General features: G+C 42.3%; 2 protein-coding genes across 2 annotated transcripts in view; one reads left to right on the forward strand and one right to left on the reverse strand.

The window, feature by feature from the left end:
- The window catches only part of LOC134226403 (uncharacterized), a 197,557-nt gene that overhangs the window by 144,119 nt on the left and 27,788 nt on the right, over window positions 1-25,650 (forward strand).
- LOC134221062 (uncharacterized) lies at window positions 329-25,474 on the reverse strand. Its single transcript, XM_062700244.1, has 6 exons — window positions 25,209-25,474; window positions 24,949-25,143; window positions 24,494-24,662; window positions 1,180-1,470; window positions 898-1,114; window positions 329-835 (listed from the first exon to the last, which is right to left on the reverse strand). The coding sequence occupies exons 1-6, from the start codon at window positions 25,376-25,378 to the stop codon at window positions 600-602; spliced, it is 1,278 nt and encodes a 425-aa protein (XP_062556228.1). The 5' UTR covers window positions 25,379-25,474; the 3' UTR covers window positions 329-599.

Genomic DNA, 25,650 nt, shown 5'->3' on the forward strand with positions numbered 1-25,650 from the left:
AACAAAAAAGCTGTGCTCAAAACAATCATGTCTCCGGTGACCTCAGCTGTTTAAGCTGATTTTTAAATCGCTACGTGGACATCGGCCCTATACTGGAAGAGTCCTCGATAAGTGAATACAAATAAAAGTTTTTCCCTTTTAAATATTGACGTAGGTACAAAACAAAACAAAACGTTTACTTTTGTCGCTTATTTTGCGTGCGCATCGATGAAATTTTGATTCACTATTCATTGATAACTATATTTTGAGGCGGCTTTAAACCCCAGTTGTGGAGGAGCGTTTGCAGCAAAAAAGTAGATTGCTTCCCTTTTTCCTAGTAAGATTAAACTTTACTTGAGCTTGAATGTTGAAACTACGAAAAATTTTATCATTTTACATATAGATAAGATATACTTGCGTTATACGCATAACTGTCCCATGTGCATAGGAATGCCAGCAAATATGAGACGAATATACAAAAAGAAATATGGGACGTTTTCCCTACGGCAATGTTTCAAAGATTATGAGAATTGAACGAATATACGCATGAACAACTGAAAAGCTTTATTGTGACAACACCCGTACCGAATTGAGCTCAACGTATCCAAAAGCTTAACAATCTAGCGTTGGAAACGTCCCATCAGGCTCTTGATCTTGCTCTCGGCTGCACCCCAATCGAGCAAGCCACGCAGCTCGTAGTCCTTGAGCTGTTTCACGATGGCACTGGCATGTTCCTTTAGAATTGGCTTAATGTCCACCTTTTTATCATCTTTATACAAAGATGGTTGAACGGCCGGGGTATTTTGCGCGTGCTTGGTACGTAAAAATGGAGCCGTTGTTAGTGAAAAGATTACCTCTGTAAGATATAAAAAGTTTTTTTATATTAAATTTCGTTAAGAATGTTTTATACATACTCACCAAGGGCGCCATGCTTATACAATTCAACCTGTAGGTCAACTAGCGTCGGAACTGGCTTTTTGTAGTTCAGGCGCTGCAACAGCAGCGACAGTGTTTCATAATAAGTATAAATCAGCGCATCCTTCGATTCCTCTAGCACATCGTAAGCAGGTGAAGATGTGAGGAAATAGGTCAAATCAATGATTGGTGAACCAATCACACAGTTCTGATAATCTACCTGAAGTAAATTCGCTGGTTATAAAACGTCACAATAAATCTAAATTGTAGCTCAGCATAACTCACAAAAATGGCATCGACCAGTTCATTGTTTTTGTACTTGTACATGATGTTATTGGTCCAAAAGTCTCCATGATTCAGCACTTTCAGCCCATAGAAATCACTACCGTATGAATCAATTGCCTTCTGTATGGTCTTGATCGGAAGTGTCTTAAGCTTTATTGCAACATTACTGTCTATGCCAAGTTCGGAAGCATTATCCACCACTGCCGTCAGAGCATCACTGAAATACTTCAACTTGTCTTTGTAATCAGCATGGAAAGTTCCTTTCGCAAACTTGGTATAGTCCTCAGGGTTCTGAAACGAACAAAAATACAATATGTGAAGTCAAAGAATTTAAACAAGGCGTGTTGAAATTGAAATGCTTCTTAAATTATGAGTTGGCTTTGTTGCGTTAATGAGACACGTTCATTAGACTTTTCTAGTAGACTTTGCAACAATCCCGCACCTTTTAAAACATGGTAACAAAATCCGTAGACTAGATTGGGGCTGCCTCAATACTCCTGTCTTAGAGTAATTTTTCCCAGTCTCCACACTATAGCAATTAGTCTTTGATATAGCCTCACACTTTGAGAATATTTTATGCCGGATTTTGGTCACATGGCGATTTTAAATTACCGTGTAAGCACGGAGAAACTCAATTTACCCATTAATGGGTACTTTTATATGCTATCTCTTTTTGCCTGCAGAAAAATTTAACCATTTTTTGAAGTTCGGCGGCATAACTCATTAATGGGTTATGCCGCCGAACTTCAAAAAATGGGTAAAGTTTTCTGCAGAGAGAAAGAGATAGCACAGAAAAGTACCCATTAATGGGTAATCGAGAATCTCCGTGAGGTTCCCTTAAGCTAGAACTCAAATTGAGCGCCAAGAACCGACTCTACGACACTACCTATAATTCCGTTACCCATAATGCTGTTAGTCATGATGTTAGAAATTACCGAGGAATTTCCATCCTCAGCTGTCTTCCGAAAGTTTTCGAGGACATGGTGCTGGTTTTATTGTACCCGGCGGTACAGCACATAATCAACGTTGACCAACGCCTCGTAAAAAAACGCTCAACGACGGTATGTGTTGTCTTCTCGAAGGCTTTTGATAGAGTTCCTCATCAGTTAGCTGTAGGAAAACATAAGCGCGTAGGTTTCCCTAACTGGCTTACCAATTGGATTGCAATCTTCACAATCGTAGCGCGTCCGTAAAACTCGGAACAGGTATGTCGGATCCATTTCACATTACTTCAGGCGTTCCTCGAGGGAGTCATCTCGGGCTAGTGCTCTTTGAACTCTTCGTCAACGATCTATGCAACGAATTGAAGTCGTCTAACATGTGCAAATTAACCGTATCGAGCGAGTAGGGGAGAACGGTCCAAAATGCACTCCTGGGGCAAAATGGCCTCACTCATAAAATTACTCATATAATCTGTTGTAGTATATATATGAACGAATATTATCATTCCAATTACCAATTACCAATTCATAATTAGTTATCCATCATTGAGCTCCATTGGAAAGTTGAGCAAAATCCCCTCATATTCACTCAAATTTAACAATTTGCTATTCTTCCACCATATCCGTAAGATTGAAGTTCAATCCATTAAGAAAAAACAAACAAACATGCGTTCACCATAATTTTACATGCAATTGAGTCATTATAGACCACCATTCGGGCGTTTTGCCCCAGGCCTATTTTAAAACATTTTTTAAATGCGTTAGAATGTCATGAAAACCTTATTGTTTTGAATAGGAGATCATTGTGAAATGTAGCTGGGTTTGTAAATTTTGCACCTATACGTTGAAATGGTTGGGTATTTTTTGTTTATATGGGCGAAAACATCGAAAAGCTTAAGGGGTGCATTTTTGATCGTTCTCCCCTACAGAAAGCGTGCATCAGATTCGCTCTTCGAAGACTTCCATGGCGGGATCGGCAACAGCTACCACGCATTGGCGTAACTACAGGGGGGGGCTATAGCCCCACCTAGAACTAAATAAGCCCCCCCTAGATTTTTTGCCACTTTGCATGAAAATTGTACTTATCTAGCTCTTTAATCATATATAGATAGTTCTATTGGCATACTGAACTATCTGTATGGTCTTAATATTGACACAGCATAAAATGTTGGACAAATTTTAATTGTTTAAGAAACACAACAATTAGGAACACTTAGCTTATCGGCATATTTCTAAAAAATCCTGTTATAAAATTAGTTTTCTCAGCAAGTTTTTAATCTTTAAAAGTTTTAAAGTTTTTACAGAGTTCTGCGAGTATATTCAATTAAACCTAGCGTGTTCATAGTTCTTAAAGATACATGGCCTTTCTGAAAAAAATATCAAAAGAATCCTTCCGAAAAAGCCAAATACTACGTATCATATGTCTGTATCGATCCAGATATTTTGAAAGCATTTCTTTTTATAACTTTGAAATGTAATTTGGGGGATTTTTCTGCTATTTCCAGAAAATCAATTAGGAGATTCCAGAAAGGCAAAATCCTGAGTTTTCAAGAACAGGTAACAAAAATTTATATGAGAAAGAAATTGGAATTCTTTCGGATGGGTAAAACTGCACAGGCGTCTTACTACCCAACAAACAATTTAAGTTGAATAAGCTAGTTTTTTAACTGAACTGAACTTTGTGGCTTTGTGGCGAAATAAGCTTTTTATCAGCCTTCAATGCTTGTTGGGTAAGCTCATATATCTTTCTAATCGCATACAGTTTTTCTGGAATCTGAAGACAGAAAATTCGTCACTCATACTAGACCTCCTGTGAAATGATGGTTCTGAGACGAACTGACAATCACAGGCAAAATCAGAATTTTGAATGAAAATTTCTTTTGTATTCTCTGACACCAACGTCAGATGATTTGCCATCCATGGAGAAAAAACTTCTGCAGCGTCGCCAAATGATTATGATTTGCGCTTTGAAGCATGTTCGTCTCGGCTCTACACCCTCTACTAGAGGACCTTTTTCTATCTTTTTTTTTTAACCAGTTCATTCATTTGGTAGGCTCACTCGTGTATGACACTTTGCGGAGCCGCAATTCTCAAGTATGATATTTTTCATGGTATATCATCTTATCTCAACAGTTAGTTGGGAGGGAACATAGACCATAATACTCGTGGCGACTCAAGGTTAAAAATTACCTAATACAAGAAGGAAGGGGTAGGGATTTTGGTTCAGGTTATTTCAGTTGCTCATCCGGGCGTTAGACGTTGAACGTTGAAAACGGTTTTGCGTGGCGTCGTGCTCGATTTTGGTTCGTCAGGGAGCATCTTCCGGATGGCCAGAGCTTCGGGGTACATGGTACAGAGAAACAGAATCGGACAAAAAAAAACTGAGAAAGAGAAGAATATAGGCATTAAACTTTGATGTCAGCCAAGCAAAGGAAGGCATAGATGGCCTGCATATATATCACATCGCGATCTCCCAAAACACCTCTTATATCCCGGAAGGGTTGTTTACCTCGGGCCACAAGGGTATCCAATAGTTGCTCTCTGGAGGCGTCATTTTCCGAGCAATACCAAACTACGTGATCGATGTCATCGTAACCGGCTCCGCACCTACATAGGTTGCTATCGACCAGGTTTATTCTGTAGAGATGTGTGTTTAGTGAATAGTGATTGGACATAAGCCTCGACATCGTGCGGATGAAGCCTCGACTTAAGTCCTCACCTCTGAACCACGCTCGCGCAGAAACTTTAGGAACTATGGAAAATAGCCACCGTCCAAGTTCATTGTGTGACCAAATCATTTGCCAATTTTGAAGAGTACTCTGACGGACTAATGGGAAAAACTCGTTATTCGAGATTTGTCTATCATAAACTTCACCTTCCTGTGCGCCCACCTTTGCTAGCGAGTCCGCCTTCTCATTGCCATAGATTAGGCAATGGGATGGGACCCATACAAAGGTAATCTTGAATGATCTTTCGACCAAATCACGCATCTGCTCTCTTATAGTTGTAAGAAAGTAAGATGCGTGCTTAACAGGTTTCATCGACCGGAGTGCCTCGATAGAACTAAGACTATCCGAGAAGATGAAATAATGGTCTACGGGCTGATCGGAAATTATCCCCAAAGCGAAATTAATTGCTGCCAGCTCAGCAACATAAACCGAACACGGTTCTTGAAGTTTTCGGAAGGTGGTTGAATTTACGTTGAAAACACCGAAGCCAGTGGATCCATTAATGCGAGAACCATCAGTGAAATATCTGTTATTGCAATTGACATGTTCATATTTTTCAGAAAAAATGGAAGGGATAGATATTTGTCGAAGATGATCTGGTATTCCTTGAATAGCATGTTTCATGGACAGATCGTATTCAATTGAGGAACTGTCGTTGACGAAGAGAACTCGAGGTGGATTATAACATGGAAGACAGAGATCTGTCGATATGTAGTTGAGATAGACTCGCAGGTATCTTGAACGATGAGCCAGTTCAAGCATATTATCGAAGTTTTCTAATACAAGTGTGTTACTTGTTCCACATTTGATCAGTATTCTAAGTGAGAGCTCCCAGTAACGGTGCTTTAAAGGAGTGACTCCAGCAAGCACCTCCAGGCTCATGTTATGCGTTGAATGCATACAGCCAAGAGCAATACGCAAACAGCGATATTGAATTCGTTCCAATTTGATCAGGTGGCAATCAGCTGCTGAGAGGAAGCAGAAAGAGCCATACTCTAAAACAGAGAGAATAGTCGTTTTATATAGTTTGATGAGGTCTTCCGGGTGAGCGCCCCACCAAGTTCCAGAGATAGAACGGAGAAAATTGATCCTTTACGGCATTTCTCTAACAAATAATCAATATGGGTTTTCCAGGTACACTTGGAATCAAACCAGACCCCAAGGTATTTAGAAGATAAAGATTGGTTTATGTCATCTTTCAACAGCTTTAGTTTCAGTTGAGCTGGGTACCGCTTCTTAGTAAACACTACCAATTGAGTTTTTTGCGGAGAGAACTCGATCCCTAAATGTCTGGCCCAAACAGTCAGGTTATTTAGGGAATTTTGCAATGGTCTTTGCAGGACATTTGCACATGAACCTCTTAGGGAGATCACGGCATCATCCGCAAGTTGTCTAAGCGTGCATTGTCCTTCCAAACAATTGTCAATATCTTTCACATAGAAATTGTAAAGCAAGGGACTTAAACATGAACCTTGGGGAAGGCCCATGTAGCTATTTCTGGAAGTTGTCAGAGTGCCGAGAGTAAAGTTCATATGTTTTACTGACAACAAATTGTACAAGAAATTATTCAAAATAACGGGTAATCCACTACTGTGCAAATTTTCCGACAGTACTTCTATGGAAACAGAATCAAAAGCGCCCTTAATATCCAAGAAAACTGAAGCCAGTTGCTCCTTGTGCGCATAGGCCAGCTGTATATCTGAAGAGAGCAACGCTAGACAGTCATTTGTTCCTTTACCTTTTCGAAAACCGAATTGAGTATTTGACAGTAATGCATTTTGCTCGACCCAATGGTCAATTCTTGAAAGGATCATTTTCTCCAATAATTTCCTCATGCACGATAGCATGGCGATCGGTCGGTATGAATTGTGATTAGACGCTGGTTTCCCAGGCTTTTGAATAGCTATTACTTTGACCTGGCGCCATGTTGTACTCCATGAAACAGTTGTACAGGTCAAGTAATCGTCTTTTAGCGATATCTGGGAGGTTTTTAAGAAGATTGAATTTGATATTATCGCATCCCGGAGAAGAGTTGTTTGATGAAAGAAGAGACATAGAAAGTTCCAGCATTGAGAATGGTCCACCCAAAGAACCGGGATCAGTGACTGATTCTCGAAATAGCGGTCTGCTGGTACGGAATCTGGGCAGACCTTTTTTGCGAAGTTGAATATCCATCGATTGGAGTATTCTTCACTCTCATTGGTGGAAATGCGGTTCCGCATGTTGCGGGCCGTTTTCCAAAGTGTTGTCATTGAGGTTTCTCGTGATAGTCCCTCAACAAAACGTCGCCAGTAGCTACGATTTTTAGCCTTGAGAAGATTTTTGAGCTTTCTTTCAAGCCTCAAATACTCTTCGAAAAGCTCAGACCTTCCGTGTTTACGGAAAGCCTTGAAGGCATCAGATTTCTCGGAATACAACTTAGTACATTCATCATCCCATCCAGGAGTGGCTGGTCTTCTTATGACAGATGTACTTGGAACGCGTCGTTTCTGAGCTTCTAGTGCGCTTTTATGAATCAATTCGGTAAGGAATCGATACTCATCCAGTGGAGGAAGAATATCAGTTGATTCAATACCAATTTTTACCGCCGATGCATTTTTTGCCAGTCAATGTTTTTCGTGAGGTCGAAAGGAACATTAACTGGCACTGATCGTTGATAGCCGCTTTTGATTGTGGTGACTATCGGCATGTGGTCACTACCATGGGGATCTTGGATTACCTTCCACGTGCAATCTAATGATAGTGAATTAGAGCATAAAGACAGATCTATTCGACTTTCCTGACCTTGAGGTCCTATTCGAGTTACTTCGCCTGTGTTCAAAATATTCAAGTTGAAATCGTCGCACAAATCATAGAAAATAGGCGCTCTGTTATCGTCTCTAGTTTCGCCCCATGCAATACCATGTGCATTCATATCACCCAGTATTAAAACTGGGGATGATAAAAGAGAGACTGCGCTCCAAAGATGCCGACGATTAAGTGAGGCATTTGGGGAATATACACTGAAGCTATGCAAAGGTCTTTATTCTTTACATTTACTTGGCAAGCGACGATCTCTAAACCATTAACAGTCGGAATGGGAATTCTGTAGAAAGTGTGACATTTTTGATTCCCAAAAGAACGCCACCATAATGATCATTCCGATCTTGGCGAATAATGTTAAAATCGTGGAAGTTGATTTCATCTTCAGAAGAAAGCCATGTTTCACAGAGTGCAAATATATCGCAATCGGAGTTGCGAATTAAAAACTTAAACACGTCCAATTTATGTTTCAGACTGTGACAGTTCCACTGCAGCACAGTGATTGTATCTTGTATGGCCGTATTATCCATCGAAAGATACAAGTCCTGCAAGAAGGGCCATGAAACAGTCAATTGCTTCAGATAACTGTCAACTGTTGGAATAAAGAGGTCAATGATTGGCCTCAATGAATTCGGAATATTGAATAAGTTCAAAAAATACGATCCACAAGGTCCTTAAAGGATATCAATCCTCGCTTGGACGAGATTCTTTTCTTGGAAGTGCGAGTAGCAGTTTTCTGCTCAGAGATATTCCTTGACTGATGTTTCTTTGTAACATCAGTTTTAGGCAATGGCGGAATGTCTTACTGCAACATGGGTCAAAAGGAGCAGTATAGACAGGCTGCTTCGGAATTTTAAATAATCCCCCATTACCATCAGATTTAGGTAAGCTTCTAGGGATGATTTTAGTTTTCTTACGGCGCAATCCCAGGGAAGACAGTTTCTTCCTCTTTTCGGGTACGTGTACCTCCGCAGAATCATCCATATCGGCTACGTCAGAGTCCGATTCGTCTATGGAAATGACATCATAAAAATCACTTACTTGAACGGCAGCTGAAATAGCAGCCGTTGCGTTGGCAGTTGCGGATGTGTCTTGCGACTTCACCATTTCTGCATACGACTGCTTAGAGCGCTGTACTAACGAACGCTTAACTTTTGGGTGCGCTTTTGTACACCGGGCATTCTTGCAAACCATGGAGAGGGTCCATGCCACAATAAGCGCACTTTGTAACTTGTTGTTGGCAGGACTCCTCCCTATGTTTTTCAAAACATTTGCCACAACGGGGCTTGTTGTCGCAAAACTCGGCAGTGTGCCCCAACTGTTTGCAGTTGGTACAATTGAAAACTCTGGGTACAAAAAGACGCACCGGAAACAACATATTTTCGATATCTACATATTTTGGGAGTATCGAACCGGCAAACGTTACTCGTAGCGAACCTGACTTCGAATATACTTTTTACCATCTACCATGGCTGCTGAATGCAATTCCTTGCAGTCCAGAATATCCACGGTAGATTGCAGGGCATTCTTTAAACGGCCTTTTCCTGCAAGTACATCCTTGCAAGTCAGGCTCGCTGCGTTAATTACGCCTTCAATCTCAACCTCCCGCGAGGGGACATAAACCAAATATTCCACATTATAGTTCTGGTCTTTTGCGATAGCATTTGCATCCTGGAATGTAGCTGCGGTTACACGTAGTTTGTTCCGATTGATCTGATGAAAATCAGTTTTCGGAAAACGACGCGTCAAGTCACGTTTGATTCCTAAAAATCAATACTTTTCACTTTCTGCCGAAAGTAAACAACCCAGGGACCAGGTGATGTGGCCTGGTAAAATCGCGTGCGAACGACATTGTCTTTGGGAGGCGTTTCGCCTCCACTCACTTCGTCCATGTATCAAAGATAAAAAAAAAACTTAAATAAATTTATTTAAGAAAAAAATATTTTTTTGGACCAGGCTAATGCCCACTCTTTCTGCACTGTCCGATTCTTTCTATCGAGAAAAAAGTGTACCCAACTCCACCGCATGCAAACAATACCTACAAAGCGAATAGGTACTTAGCCGTTTTGTTTCTGCCTTTGTAGGTGCCTACGAACGTCGTCGTACGGGGATGGATGATGCTCTGTCCGAATGCTGATATTCACGGCGCTGTAATGATTACCGGTTGGTAATTTACCAATTACAGCCCGCTTCCTTCTGGTCGCCAGGAATTCACCTTGCGAAACTTCGGTGCCGTTTATTTGGCAACGTAAAAAAGCACTTAATCGAGTTCGCGTGAGAGATCCAAACTAAATGCGTCTGACTCGTGTTACCAAAACACGGTTACAATACCTTCGTTGAGAATCAATTTACTTTCATCCAAAAATAACAACTGCAAAAAAACTAACAAAATTTTGTGAAACTCCGCATGTAGTGCCAACAAGGGGGAATAGTCATCTATTTTATTAGTAAAAATGACTATTCCTCCTTTAATAGTGTATTTACTAACGCTACTGTGGAACCCCGAAAACGAGCGAAATTTTATCGGGTAACCCAACCCCGAGGGCGAAGACGAATGAAAAAGAAGGATGAGAGGGTGAAAAAGTCAGTCGGGAATAGACTATCAAGGTAGTGAGACGTGTTCCTTAAGTCGCCAACAACACCGACAAGCAAGTAAAAAAAAGTCGCCATCTTTACCGCCAGGTTTGGCCGAAGTCCACGCTCCTAGAAGGTTGTGCCTAGGTAGCGACCAGCGGAGAAATACTAAGCTATCGCCCTCCGGATTTCCGTTAAACAGAAAAGGACGACATCGGACCAAGCGATTGGTGTGGCCACCGAGCTCCGCGACAAAGCCGTTCGCCTTCCACCATTGTGAGGATCGGTTCTGCGTGGACACGTGGCCGATTTCCACTTTTCCTAGAAACCGTAGTGCTTCCGTCATCGTTGGCTTCCCGTCAGTACAAGCCCGGAACCGACAACAGGTCGAGCCCGATTCCCTTCCGACGGCCATTTCAAGAACTCTGCTAACCTCTATCATCGCTGGCTTCGTGTCAGTACCTACCGGTAACCGACAGCCGATCGATCCCGAACCCCGACGACCATCTCAAGAACCCGGTAAGCCTTGCAATCGCTGGCGTCTCGTCGGTACAAGCCGTAGCCGACATCAGGTTGATCCCGAACCCCGCCCGGCCTCTGTCACCCTGTAGGCCTCTTCCATCGCTCGCGTCCTGTCGGTACCTGCCGGGGACCAACATCGGATCGATCCCGAACCCCGCCCGGTCTCGCCACCCTGCAGGCCTCTGCTATCGCTGGCATCCCGCCGATACCAGCCCGCAATCGACTTTAGATCAAGCCCGAACCTCGTCCGACCACCATCTCAAGATCCCTGCAACGTTTGCCATCGCTGGCGTCTCGTCGGCATCGATCGGTACCCGATATCAGGTCGATCCCGAACCCCGCCCGGCCTCGCCACCCTGCAGGCCTCTGCCATCGCTGGCGTACCGCCGATACCAGCCCGTAATCGACTTCAGATCAAGCCCGAATCCCGTTCGACGACCATCTCAAGAACCTGGCCGACTCCGGCCCGATACGGTGGTCACAGCAACGCCACCCGTCGGCAGAACATTCCAGAACCACACCGTGGCAAGTATCAAGGCGAAATCAGGTTCCAAAGATCTGTCTCCTCACGTAAGCATGCCATCCATATGGGCCCCAACTCCTCAATCGGCCGCAACGTTTCTAACCCTAACCACTAACCCTATACAATTAAGAAAATAAACATAAAGCTAAGATGAATTAAAACTTTCAATGCTTATTTAATTAGCTAGTTAATTCCTTGCATGTCCGTACGTTGGTTCTTGTACCGTCCACTTCCAAATGTTGGTTTTCGTGTGTTCCTTTGAGCAGGTTGGTGTCGACCCTGAGTGATTTGTCTCGGTGAGCTAGTTAGGGACGTTTGGACGTCCACTCTACAGACGTGTGGACGTCACAAAGAGTTACAATTGGCGATCCAACAAAAGAAAAATATTCTTCACTCAATGCAGAATATTTTACACCTGCTCGGGGAGAACCTCGAAAAATTCTCGTTGGCTATCCTGAAGAACTTCTAAGTGGCGTTAGTGAAGAGGACTATCCAAAATACGGCTACGGTTTGTTTGATCTCTTGCGGGTTTCTTGCCGATCCGAGTCACCCCATCAGTAAGACGGTGAATTCTGGTGATTTGCTTCGGTTTTCTTACATTCTTATTATATTGTATTATAGGTTTATTATATTTTGCTTATTGAATTTTGATTGAACTGTTAATTGATTTAGTATATTAAAGGTGTAAGGTGTATATTTCAAAGCTAGATTTAGGATTCGTGAATTTCATATTGAATTTGATTAGAGGGTTAATTCAAGAATGGCGCAAGGAGACAAGGTTAGGGAGGATGATATAGAAAGGATGTTTTTTGACATACGCGTCGACCATCTAAACGAAGATGAACTAGACTTCGAGTTAGAGATACGCGACATTGTTTTTGCAGATGGAGAATCTATGTCTAGAAAGCGGCGCGCGCTGAGGGAAAAATTAAAGTTGGAAAAATTGAAAGGACATGAAGCTTACTCGTTGAAACGAGAACCACAAGAAGAATTGACCATTTGCGGTATCAAACTTCGGGAGATAGAGAACACGATACAAAACACTAGTAAGGAATTGCCTCCCAGATGTCAGTCTTCCTTACTGCATCTGGGAAATCGATTAAAATTAGTAAAGCAGTTAAGTAAACCAGAAGATATCGTTAAGTTAGATGATATGACTGAGCGAGTTACAACATATTTGAAGGAGTTTTTCTACCAGAAGCGGCAAGAGGTGGACATCGGCCTCAAAAGGCTGTTCACAGAGAGTACTAGTGCATCAGATAGGCAAGAACAAAATGAGAATGCGGTAGCAACGGATGAAGATGTTTTAGGTTCCCTACGGAGGCTAGGATTAATGGATCCCTCAGACGGGGAATCAGTAGGAGTAAAGCAGGGTCTGTTAATGTTGGAGCATGAGTTATATCTTTTGCGAAAGTTTAAGGAAACCCACACCCTCAGAAAAAATCTCTCAACACCTGGAGCTACAGAGGTCCAAGCAATTCAAAATCAGACTACTTACACGGGAACTGTTCCAAAATATACTTTGACAGGTGTCCCAACAAGACAGCTACAGTTCACTGAACCGAGTGTCTTGGCACGGGACTCACCACCAAACCGATCTGTTAATAATTTTAATGGATATCAGTTCGCAAATCCTGGCGGGGTGAATGCATACGCCGGGAACATAGGGGGCTGCCCAGTCATAAATACCGTTACGAATCCAACGCATACGAATACGGTCCCAATCATGGCCACATCGGCTGCAATTGGCGCGGGCTACCGCTGGACCCCTGTAACAACGGTGGCCTATGTGGCGCCACCCGAAATTATTTCGAACCAATCAATGGGTACAACAACTTTCCCGTCAGCTGGTGTTCAGATGCCACAATATTTGGAGGGGAGACATGATTTGTGGAAGATGGTTCCATACGGGTGCAGCGAACGGGGCAACCCTTATAGCCAAACTCAAACTTTATTTAGTAATTCGAGTACGGCTCAAATTCCTAATTCGGGGTCTGTAAGGTCCGGCTGGGCTCCATACTCTATGCCAGGACTAACAACAGTTACTGCAGTCGGACCGCAACCGGTGAATGTTGGCGGGTCGGCGGCTAGACCCTTGAGTGACCCATGGTTAGGTCCTCTTCAAGGAGTGGGGGATACCACACCAAGATTGTATAATCGAAAATCATTACCTGTATCTAAATGGAAGTTAACTAAATATGCTGGCACGGACCAGGGACTTAAGTTGAACGAATTCCTCCACTTGGTGTCGCAGTTGGCATTATCCGAGAACGTTATGGAAGCAGAGCTTTTTGATTCTGCTTTCCATCTATTCACCGGTCCAGCGCTGAGCTGGTATATGTCAATGAGGTCAACTGGTAGGCTTATGAACTGGATTCACTTGGTGTTTGAATTACGTAAAGCTTTTGTCCATCCCGAGCTAGACTCTCTAGTTCGAGCTAGAATTTACCAAAGACGACAGGTCAGAAATGAAACATTTCAGGATTTTTTTTATGAAATGGATGGTATGTTCCGTTCGATGAGCAATCCCATGGGGGAATGGGAAAAGCTGGATGTATTACGGAGAAACATGCGTTCTGATTATAAAAGGCTTTGCTGTGGAAACCCATCGCTAGCCTTTCTGAGTTACTTGATGCGGGACACTTAATAGACGCTTCAAAATTTTCTCTTTTTCAAAATGTTCGAAAATGAGAAATCTTCCAATGTGATGACATTGGAGAATAGAGAGGAGAAAAAATTCTCTAATCGTCATTCAAATAACATCAAACCACAGGAGAAGAATTACTTTAAAGAAAAGGGGAACACTGGAAACAAGAAGGAAGGAAATTCCAAAGTTGAGCCCACGCCTCCCCCACATCCTAACGGGTCGAAACCAGAAAACCCTGGTGAAGGAAGCTCCAGACCGAAACGAACCCTGGATTACCTAGTAGAAGGCTATCGGCCTCCCCGTGATCACGAGTGCCTGTTTTGTAGGCAAAGCAATCACCGCCTAGAGCAATGTCGGACCTACAAAGGCTTGATGTGCTTAGTGTGTGGTTTTAAGGGTTTCGAAACCCAACATTGTCCGTATTGTCAAAAAAACGGACTACAGACGGTCGAAAAACGCCGGCCGTCCAACACACAATCAATCGCGTGAATAGTTTTCCAGTGGGAATAACCCCTTCGGAATGGTGGGAACCAGTTCCAGAAGAAGCTTACCACCCAGACTCATCAGTAACATTAACAATTTCTCTCTCCCAACCACAGGACAATCGTCCCTACGCGACAATTAAAATTTACGGGATCCCAGCTAAGGGTCTCTTAGATTCGGGGAGCCAAATCACTCTCATTAGCGAGGAAATTTACAATAAATTAAAAGGGGTTAAACTACAACCATTGACACGGATTACCAAGGTTCGGTCAGCGAATGGTTCGGAGCTCAAAGTGCTAGGTCAGTTATATATACCTATCAACTTCCGAGGTAATTTAAAAATCATACCTACTCTAGTAGTCCGGCAGCTTTCGGTCTGTTGCATACTGGGTATGGACTTTTGGAGCAAATTCCGAATATGGCCTACCGTCCACAGTTGTGCCCTGGAAAGCGCTGAGGGCTTAACAACAGATCACTCACCAATGGCGCTTACCGATTCGGAAAAAGCCATGCTTGAGAGTATAAAAGGTCTTTTCAAAGTTGCACAGAACGATATCCTTTCAATAACTCCTTTAACGGAACATCGTATTGAAATTTCCGAGGAATGGAAAGGAAAACCACCAGTACGCCAATATCCATACCCTTATCGCCAAAGGTTCATGAAAAGTGAGTAAGGAACTCGAACGGATGCTAGCACTGGGCATTATCGAAAGGGCTCATTCAGACTGGTCGTCGAATGTAGTTCCAGTGATTAAACCTTCCGGGAAGGTTCGACTGTGTTTAGACGCTCGCAAAATCAATGAGCGAACCGTTCGAGACGCCTACCCCTTGCCCCATCCTGGACGAATACTGAGCCATTTACCGAGGGCACGTTACCTAAGTACCATCGACTTATCTGAAGCATTTCTCCAGATTCCCCTGGAGAAAAGTTCCCGACGGTACACGGCATTCAGTATTCAGGGCAAGGGGATGTTCCAATTCACCAGACTTCCGTTCGGACTAGTAAACAGCCCAGCATCTTTATCTAGGCTAATGGACCGAGTACTGGGGCATGGTGAATTGGAACCAAACGTCTTCGTATATCTCGATGACATAGTTATCGTTACGGAGACGTTTGAGGAACATGTTCGGTTGCTCAGTGAGATTGCGAGACGTCTAAAAGAGGCGAACCTTTCCATCAATCTCGATAAGTCAAAGTTCTGCGTTAGCGAGTTGCCATTCCTAGGATACCTGCTGTCTACAGAGGGATTGCGGGCCAATCCTGAAAAGGTGCGGTCCGTAGTTGAGTACGAAAGACCGAACACAGTTACAAAACTGCGTCGGTTCCTAGGAATGGCTAACTATTACCGTCGATTCCTTGACGATTTTAGTGGAGTTACAGCTCCTTTGTCTGACCTGTTAAAACAAAATCTAAAATTCTTGGCTGGAACGGATCCGCTGAGGAGGCATTCACCAAAATTAAGGAAAAACTAATAACGGCGCCCATACTATCTCCACCAGACTTTAATTTGGAGTTCTCAATCCAGACCGATGCCAGCGACGTGGCTGTGGCTGGAGTTCTAACTCAGACGCAAAATGGACAGGAGAAAGTTATAGCTTACTTTTCACACAAAATGACAACTCCCCAAAGGAATTACCATGCGTGTGAAAAGGAAGCTCTAGCTGCTCTCCTGTCCATTGATGCTTTAGGGATATATAGAAGGGTCACATTTCACCCTCATAACAGATTCATCCGCTTTGAACCATATAATGACAGCGAAGTGGAAAACGGCATCCAGATGCAGTAGGTGGTGTTTAGAATTACAACACCATAACATGACCATTCTCCACCGAAAAGGGAAGGAGAATACAGTGTCAGATGCTCTATCCAGGGCCATAGCAACCGTCTCTACGGAAGTGCCTATTGCCAACTGTGGGCAGAGTTCCAAGACGATTCCCCCAGAAGTTTTCCCTGCTACGGACGTTGATTCTGCCACTAAGTGGTACGAGAAACTAATAGATGAAGTGATGGAGAAGCCCACCGAATATGTGGACTTTGACTTACGTGACGGTAAACTTTATAAATACCTCTCGACACCTGATTCAATCCCGGATAATCGTTTCGATTGGAAAGAGGTACCCTCGCCAAACGAACGGTTGGAGATAATGCGAGAGAATCACGATAACTCAATGCATATGGGTGTTGACAAGACTCTTTCTCGTATCCGCCAGCGATACTTTTGGCCTCGCATGGCTATCGAAGTGCGGAACCATATTCATAACTGTATGATCTGCAAGGAAACCAAAGCAGCCAATACAGCTCTGGCTCCACCATTAGGAGAACAGAGGATGACCACCCATCCCTGACAAATAATTGCTTTGGATTTCATTGGCCCCTTACCGAGAAGCAAAAAGCAACATCAATACATACTATCAGTCATGGATCTGTTTAGTAAATGGGTCATGCTCGTGCCTTTCAGAAGAATCGACAGCAGTTCTCTATGTGCCACGCTTCGTGATCACTGGTTCCTTCGAAATTCTGTTCCAGAGGTGGTGATCACGGACAACGCCACTTGCTTTTTGTCGAAAGAGTTCAGAGGGTTGCTTCAGCGTTTCGACGTGAGGCATTGGCTCAACTCAAAATACCACTCCCAGGCCAATCCTGTGGAGCGGGTACATAGAACGATAAATGCAGCCATTAGAACATATGTGCGGGAGGACCAAAGACTTTGGGACGGGAGGCTATCTGAAATTGAAAACATTTTAAATACATACTTCTGTCCACTCCGCCACGGAGCTTACTCCTTTTTTTACCACCCATGGGTACGAGATAATGATAAAGGGATCTGATCACCGTTTGGGGGGGTCTGAAGAAGTTCTCACACCCGATGAGCGCTCAAACAGGCAAAATGAATTATACGGTAAAATATGCGACTTAGTCAAAACAAATCTGACTAAAGCACACAATGAGTGCCGGAAACGTTATGAATTACGACACCGAAAGTTTAGCAAAGGGTTCCAAGAGGGACAACTAGTTTTCCGGCGCAACATGAAGCTGTCTAGTGCTATAGATAACTATAATGCTAAATATGGTCCCCTGTTATTACCAGCTCGGGTAGCTAAGGTGAAAGGATCGTCGTCATATGAGCTCCAGGATCTCGACGGAAAACCGCTAGGGGTATGGCCAGCTTCCCATTTAAAACCAGGATAAATATCTGGTTCCACTATAACCTCTGCTCTAATACCATCTCAACACATGAAAGTGGCTGTTGATTCTCGATTAGTTGAGGAATTTTTTGAAGAAATAAACAGTTTTCCTTAGCCACTAAGATTTGCACCTCCTCTAATGAAAACATCAATGTTGGTTTTGTTTTCATTTAGGTTTTCGTTTCTCCTTGTCGCATTAAATATTATGCGCCCTGAAGTTGACTGCCATGCTAGGGCTAAAATCAACTGTGAATGATCAACCGTGTGCGTTCACACGAAACGTAACGCAATTCGGTTTTACCCTAAGAAAAACTCACCAGTACCCATTCAAATTATGGGTAAAAGGCTCAGGTGAGCAATGAGCGTCAAGAATATAAATAAGGCGTATGTAGGAAAAGATCGAGATAGTTTTGGTCTCGGTTAGGAATCCGAACGATGTAAGGCATCTTCTGATTTATAATTAATAATTAAATATAATTAAGTACAAAAGATTATAGGATATTCGACGAAGGATGAATGAACAAGGGCCCAAATGAATGAGATGATATGAGTGTGTAGAATGAATGTGCTTAAATTAGGAATAGTCCTAGGGTATAGTAGGCGAGTAGAAAGAACATGAGAGGAAGTTAATTTGTTCCTTTAAATGAAAGAGAATGGAAAATGGTTCTCAAACTTACCGAAATAATTGAAATCAATAAGCAAAAAAATAATAAATTCTTTTTTTTGTAACAAACGAGACCCAAATGTGAAATAAGCAACATCAACAGAGTTTAAGTTTTAAGGAGGTGAATGCAAATTGGCACGAGACGTAAAATATATTCGGATCCGAACTAGAACCAAAAAAAAAAATGGAGTAGTGCTTCAACTAACGTTAATACGAATGTCTTTCTAAACCAATGAAAATAAACCATCTGAAGAAGTGAAAAATTAAGCCCATAAGCTTAATTTTTCCTCGCACAGGGGGACAATTGTTACCAAAACACGGTTACAATACCTTCGTTGAGAATCAACTTACTTTCATCCAAAAATAACAACTGCAAAAAAACTAACAAAATTTTGTGAAACTCCGCATGTAGTGCCAACAAGGGGGAATAGTCATCTATTTTATTAGTAAAAATGACTATTCCTCCTTTAATAGTGTATTTACTAACGCTACTGTGGAACCCCGAAAACGAGCGAAATTTTATCGGGTAACCCAACCCCGAGGGCGAAGACGAATGAAAAAGAAGGATGAGAGGGTGAAAAAGTCAGTCGGGAATAGACTATCAAGGTAGTGAGACGTGTTCCTTAAGTCGCCAACAACACCGACAAGCAAGTAAAAAAAGTCGCCATCTTTACCGCCAGGTTTGGCCGAAGTCCACGCTCCTAGAAGGTTGTGCCTAGGTAGCGACCAGCGGAGAAATACTAAGCTATCGCCCTCCGGATTTCCGTTAAACAGAAAAGGACGACATCGGACCAAGCGATTGGTGTGGCCACCGAGCTCCGCGACAAAGCCGTTCGCCTTCCACCATTGTGAGGATCGGTTCTGCGTGGACACGTGGCCGATTTCCACTTTCCTAGAAACCGTAGTGCTTCCGTCATCGTTGGCTTCCCGTCAGTACAAGCCCGGAACCGACAACAGGTCGAGCCCGATTCCCTTCCGACGGCCATTTCAAGAACTCTGCTAACCTCTATCATCGCTGGCTTCGTGTCAGTACCTACCGGTAACCGACAGCCGATCGATCCCGAACCCCGACGACCATCTCAAGAACCCGGTAAGCCTTGCAATCGCTGGCGTCTCGTCGGTACAAGCCCGTAGCCGACATCAGGTTGATCCCGAACCCCGCCCGGCCTCTGTCACCCTGTAGGCCTCTTCCATCGCTCGCGTCCTGTCGGTACCTGCCGGGGACCAACATCGGATCGATCCCGAACCCCGCCCGGTCTCGCCACCCTGCAGGCCTCTGCTATCGCTGGCATCCCGCCGATACCAGCCCGCAATCGACTTTAGATCAAGCCCGAACCTCGTCCGACCACCATCTCAAGATCCCTGCAACGTTTGCCATCGCTGGCGTCTCGTCGGCATCGATCGGTACCCGATATCAGGTCGATCCTGAACCCCGCCCGGCCTCGCCACCCTGCAGGCCTCTGCCATCGCTGGCGTACCGCCGATACCAGCCCGTAATCGACTTCAGATCAAGCCCGAATCCCGTTCGACGACCATCTCAAGAACCTGGCCGACTCCGGCCCGATACGGTGGTCACAGCAACGCCACCCGTCGGCAGAACATTCCAGAACCACACCGTGGCAAGTATCAAGGCGAAATCAGGTTCCAAAGATCTGTCTCCTCACGTAAGCATGCCATCCATATGGGCCCCAACTCCTCAATCGGCCGCAACGTTTCTAACCCTAACCACTAACCCTATACAATTAAGAAAATAAACATAAAGCTAAGATGAATTAAAACTTTCAATGCTTATTTAATTAGCTAGTTAATTCCTTGCATGTCCGTACGTTGGTTCTTGTACCGTCCACTTCCAAATGTTGGTTTTCGTGTGTTCCTTTGAGCAGGTTGGTGTCGACCCTGAGTGATTTGTCTCGGTGAGCTAGTTAGGGACGTTTGGACGTCCACTCTACAGACGTGTGGACGTCATAAAGATTTACACTCGGTCCGATGCGACACAGGGAATGAACTACTACTAGAGGACCTCTAGTGTATCTGAGAAAAAACGATTTGTTTTCAATAATTTTCATTTCCAATTACAAACAGAAATAAAATCAGAATTTTGAAAGAAAATATCACTTGACTGCTGCTGACGCCAACGTTTCTTTAGCGTTGCTCTCCGACGAGCGTTTGTGATTCTTTCGAATCACTCACAGGAATCAAAAGTTAATCCGAACCTTGCGTTAAAAATTCACTGCTGCTGCTGTCCGACGGCCGCTCGATGATTTTCAGCTAAGACGCTGAGAAAAAAAAAGTTCAGCACCGCCACTGATCCGAGACCGAAGTCGACGCCTAGAAAGAAAAGATTTTTGCCTTTCTCGTATACTAAGTATACGTAAAGGCTACATGATCACTCCAAAATCAAACTTTTGATAGAAGGCTCGGAGACCCATAGTGTTATATACCAATCGACTCAGCTCGACGAATTGAGGTGATGTCTGTTTGTGTGTATGTATGTATGTATGTATGTGTGTGTATGTGTGTATGTGTACAAAATTTTGTAGACACACTTTTTGGAACTTAGCATTGGCCGAATTATTCGCAACAAGTTCCATTCGTCTGGGAATCTTGTCCCATTGTTTGCTATTGTAAATTGGCCTGATTGGACTATGGGATCAGAAGTTATGGCCAAAATACTATTTTCTATGCGCAAAACACGCTTAAAAATACTCACTCATATTTTTCAGTATTTTTTTTGCACGAGAAAGGCATCAACACCGCTAGGTGGATTAATCAGGGTTTTTTTTCCACAAAGCGCTTTTCTAATCATTGGTAGAAGCAAAACGATAGTCTGAGCATTGCGTGGATATTTCTCTTGAGCACTGGTATTTTCGGAGACGGCCAGCGCATTCTAATCCATAGCTTTTAATAGCTGGGGAAAATCTTAAAGAGTTGGTCGATCTATTGATAACAAAATCTCGAAAATCAGTACATTTCGTGAAAGTATCAAATTTGAATATGCAGAATCCTCCATATCTTCGCAAAGAACGTAATCCTTCGACAAAAATTAGCCCCCCCTAGAATTTTTCGTTAGTTAAGCCAATGCTACCACCCTATCAACACCGTTGTGCACTTATTAATCTTCCTACTTTGAGACGGTTCTTCATTTTTGACATGCTTGAAGGTAACATCGACTCTCAAGTTCTTCTGGAAAGGCTTCGTTTCAACGCTCCCGGAAGGACGATACGATACTGCGGCAGTGGATTCTTCAGACATTCAGCACACCGAATGCAATATGGACAGAACAATCCGCTCGATGCTTGTTGCACCTTGTTGTTTTTCTTTTAATAATGTTTATCATTTGTATGACTTCCATATTAATAGATATGTTTTCAAGTCGGGAATTAGCATTTAAGTTTAGTCTGTACGATGTAAGTATGTTGAAGACTGTTATTAAATAAATTATAGGCGAGATGGATCACATTGGTCCCAGCCGTCAATTTGACAACACAAACAAAAAAAAATTATGTTCAAAAGTAAAATAGCACTAATATGGGAATTTTTCACATTTGCTTATATACTGCTGAATGCAATTTGTTGCAAGCAAATCGGATAAAGTTAAGTGCCTGAAAAATGAGTGAATTATTTGCAAGGGTTTTGCTTATAAAAAATGTATTTTAGCCATAACTGTTAAGCCCATAGTGTGGTTGGGCCGATTTTCAATAGGAAACAATGGGACCGGATGTTCCGTGGAATTTCACTTTTGTTTCAAGTGAATCTGATAGAGATAAGTGCTCGAAAAATGAGTGAGTTTTTTTTCACGGGCTGTATGTAATTATAAAAAATGTATTTTAAACATAACTTCGGAGCCCATATTCCGATCTGGTCAATTTTCAATAGAAAGCAATGCATTGTTTCACAATCAGTGCACTGATTATTGCCAATCGATGCTACTTCAGGCACCACCGTTGCACTACGGGGGGCCATTAATCGAAAAATTTACTATCTCCAATTTGTCTAATTTATATATCATATGAAAGCATATACCCTAGATAAGAAAATTGGAAAATATTGATGCGCTATGTTTATTCAGTCAAAACATATGGGCTGGCGAAATGAAAAAAGCTGATAAAAATAAAAAAGTCGTTGTTTACATTAATTTGTATGTTTTAAAGTTAATTTTTCTTTAAATATAAAGTTTTATATACCATTACAAAGCTTAAAACCTTAGCTTTTTGATAGTTTGATTTGCTTTGCACGCGAAGATTAATATCAAAAAGTTGTAGAAGAAAATTTTAATTATCATAAATCTTCGCTATAAAATTGTCCCCAAATGTCCCCTCATCTATGAATGGGGGATTAAAATATAACCCTAGTACCACCTTTTAGTGAGTGATTTGCTTGCGCATATTTGCGCTTTTAGGAGAACGCTGCAATCAACGTTTTTTATTTTGGAAAATGTGGTTTTTATTCTCTATAGCTCGTAATGATTAGAAAACAAACAACATTATTACTAGAAATATGGTTGTTTGCTATTTTATGCATGATGTATTGGAAACAAACAAAAAAAAGCAAAAAAAATGGAAATTTTTTTTGCGGTTGACATTTTCTGAAGGATTAACGATGGCCCTTAAAGGGTTAAAGAAGTTTCTTAAATTCACAGTATATATGTTGCATAGTAACAGTTTTCATTGAAAAACTGGCCGCCCATTTGTATGAGAATTCCCCATAGTGCGTTGCAGTTGCACTCCACCTGCCACGACCACCACAGACGCCATGGTAGCGAAACAGGCAACCGATAGTCCGAAAAATGCGAGAAAATTTTACTTGAGTGCTGCTGATGCTGATGTCGACGATCATACGAATTACGCCGTCGGTAGGAATAAATTTTCCTGTAGCAACTCCTCGCCGATGTCGATACTGGGACCACTGGGACTAGAAAATTTGCAAATCCAAACTATTGAGTGATTGCTGACAGCACCACTATTCTATACAAATGAAGGTTGAGCCGGGACGAACTTTGTTCAAAGTGCACATCAATCGCTTGGCAACAACAGAAAGTTGCCGTTCATAGTAGAACCACGAGCGCGCGTCGGCTAGATGGCATCAGTGGCAATCAAGTGAAATTTTCTTTAAAGATTCTGATATGATTTTGCTGCTGTTGGTGATTCGAAAAGCTCATTTTGAAAAATAATTCGGTTTTTTTCAGAACCATAATTTCATAGAATCAAAGGTCGTGGCGAGACAATTTTTCTAAAAATGGCAAATAATAATCGCTTGGTGACGGTAAAAAGTTTCTGTCGGTAGCAAAAGCTGTTTACAACGATTAGGTTAGTTTTGATTATAAGATCACTGTTTCTTTTTCATATTTTAATTATTTCTTGCTGAGTGTTGGATTGTGTCAAAGAATACGAAAGAATAAATTGCCCTGCTTTCTTGGAAAACATTTAAAAAACATAGGCAACTGCAGTTTTTTAAATAAATAGTTAAATATATTTAACAGAATAGAAGAAGATTATATGGAGTGATTAATTTAAAACATTAACAGCATTAAAACAGTAAGGATCACCAGCACTATATCGTTTGGGACAAGCCTGTTCTAAACATTCGTGAAAATTTCTAGATCACTGTAGTTGAATGACGCGGGATGCAAAGTCGAACAGAAACAAAATTCATCAGTTAAAGAGATTACATATTAATATTGCTTCATCGAACGCAATTTCGAAGCCACCCAGGAGCAATTTTCTGACTACATCACTGCATCCATGCGAATACATTTTTTCAGCGTCTCCCTCCGATAGGCTACTGATTCAGCCGGCGAAGGCAACTTTCTGTAATCGCCTCGGCTCAATTTTTCCTTGTAGATATAAAATGGTACTCCTGTAAACAACTGATTCATTATCTGCACTGTGCATTTTCAATCACAGAGCCTGAACCATGTTTATCGCAAATAATTTTGATTTTCTCAAGACATCATGTGAGATTCAGTTCAACCGTTTGAATAATCACAAGGTTTTTTTGTGCTCTCCAATATTGAAACCAGTGAAAATATTGAAACGCTAAACTGATACTGTCTCAAACTAAGTTATGAAGACCCTCCGTCAGCATAAGCGTCTTAGCTGGTACTGATGGGTCCAAATAGCCAACATCAGACACATGATCCAACACTCGCAATCTATTTTCCGTATCAACTGTACTCAAACCAAATACGAGTGTGTATTTATATATTTAATAATGCATTGTGCGAATATTGTACCATAATCTTACCTCATCAATCAAAACAGCGCTTGCAGCATGGAAAAAGGCTAATTTTTCAATGGCCATCTTAGATTGCTCCAAATTTAATCCCAGCTGTTGATTCTCAACGCTATAGCCTCGTACGGTCAAGTCCTCCAATACCATCAAATTTGAAGGGACATCAGACGAGTAGATTAATCTGCAATTGTAAATTCATGTTAGAGTAATCAATGCCATCCGGTAGCTTGGGGCAAATCTGGCTTGGTCAATCGCAGCTCTATCTGGCCACGTTCGTAGCCGGCGACTGTCTTGCATTGTCCATGGTCATAAAATTACACAGCGCCCGTAGCGAAACGAACACACTTCAAAGCGATAGGGATAGATCATAACTTGTCAGAAGATTAGATTCGGCTAAACCAAATTGTGACTGTAGATGAACCGATTGTTGACGTAAAACAAAGTCAGCTGACCCTACGTATACTTACTGTGGAGCCAACTCAACAGCCCCACCAAGTTTGGAAATGACGGTCACCAGCTTGGGTAGAACATTTTTGTAGGCGAAGATTTCCTTGTCAAACACATCGCTTTTCTTAAATTCTTCAGCAAGTTGTCCTTCGACGGGCTTGATCTTTGCAACAAATGTTATCGCATTTTCGACAGGATTCTCTCTGGATACATACCTGTAATGACCAATGAATATTGTCTTACTTGAAATTAAGTGTTTTTGAATAAGAAAAATACTCACTTCACCAGAATCCGATTCATGGATGATCTCGCGTACGGGTCGTTGATTTCGGCAGTCGCTGGCTCGACATCGTACGCCTTGATTTTGATCTCCGATTCTCCGAACTGCGACTGGATCAGGTTGGTCAGAAAAAGTGAGTTCACAAACTTCGTTTCTGGAGTTTTTGGCATTTTGATGGCAGCGAAGGAAGAGCGACACACGTATTAGGCCACAAACCAAAAGACACTGCGTTTGTCAATCACCTTATGCAGACTGATTCGGTAACAATTAGCCGATACTTCGGAAGGTGCAATAATCTTTCGCACAACATGACATATAATGCTGTATTGGTGGTTATAGTCCATGCCGTTATCAGAGGAGGGAAAGATAAAACCGTTTTTCGGAGTTCTATATGAAGGTTGTTAGGCGTTTCGATTGGTTATCAATCTGTTTGGGTGATACT

Source organism: Armigeres subalbatus, chromosome 3 (genome assembly GCF_024139115.2).
Source record: "Armigeres subalbatus isolate Guangzhou_Male chromosome 3, GZ_Asu_2, whole genome shotgun sequence".
Lineage (NCBI taxonomy): Eukaryota > Metazoa > Arthropoda > Insecta > Diptera > Culicidae > Armigeres > Armigeres subalbatus.

What these genes read in the sequence shown, in the direction of transcription:
- LOC134221062 (XM_062700244.1), bottom strand. Translation starts at nt 25,378, where the DNA reads ATGCCAAAAACTCCAGAAACGAAGTTTGTGAACTCACTTTTTCTGACC. An exon ending in GCGCTGTTTTGATTGATGAG is followed by an intron (nt 1,471 to 24,493) that starts GTAAGATTATGG and finishes TGTTCGTTTCAG; the next exon opens with AACCCTGAGGACTATACCAA. An exon ending in GTATAAGCATGGCGCCCTTG is followed by an intron (nt 836 to 897) that starts GTGAGTATGTAT and finishes TATATCTTACAG; the next exon opens with AGGTAATCTTTTCACTAACA.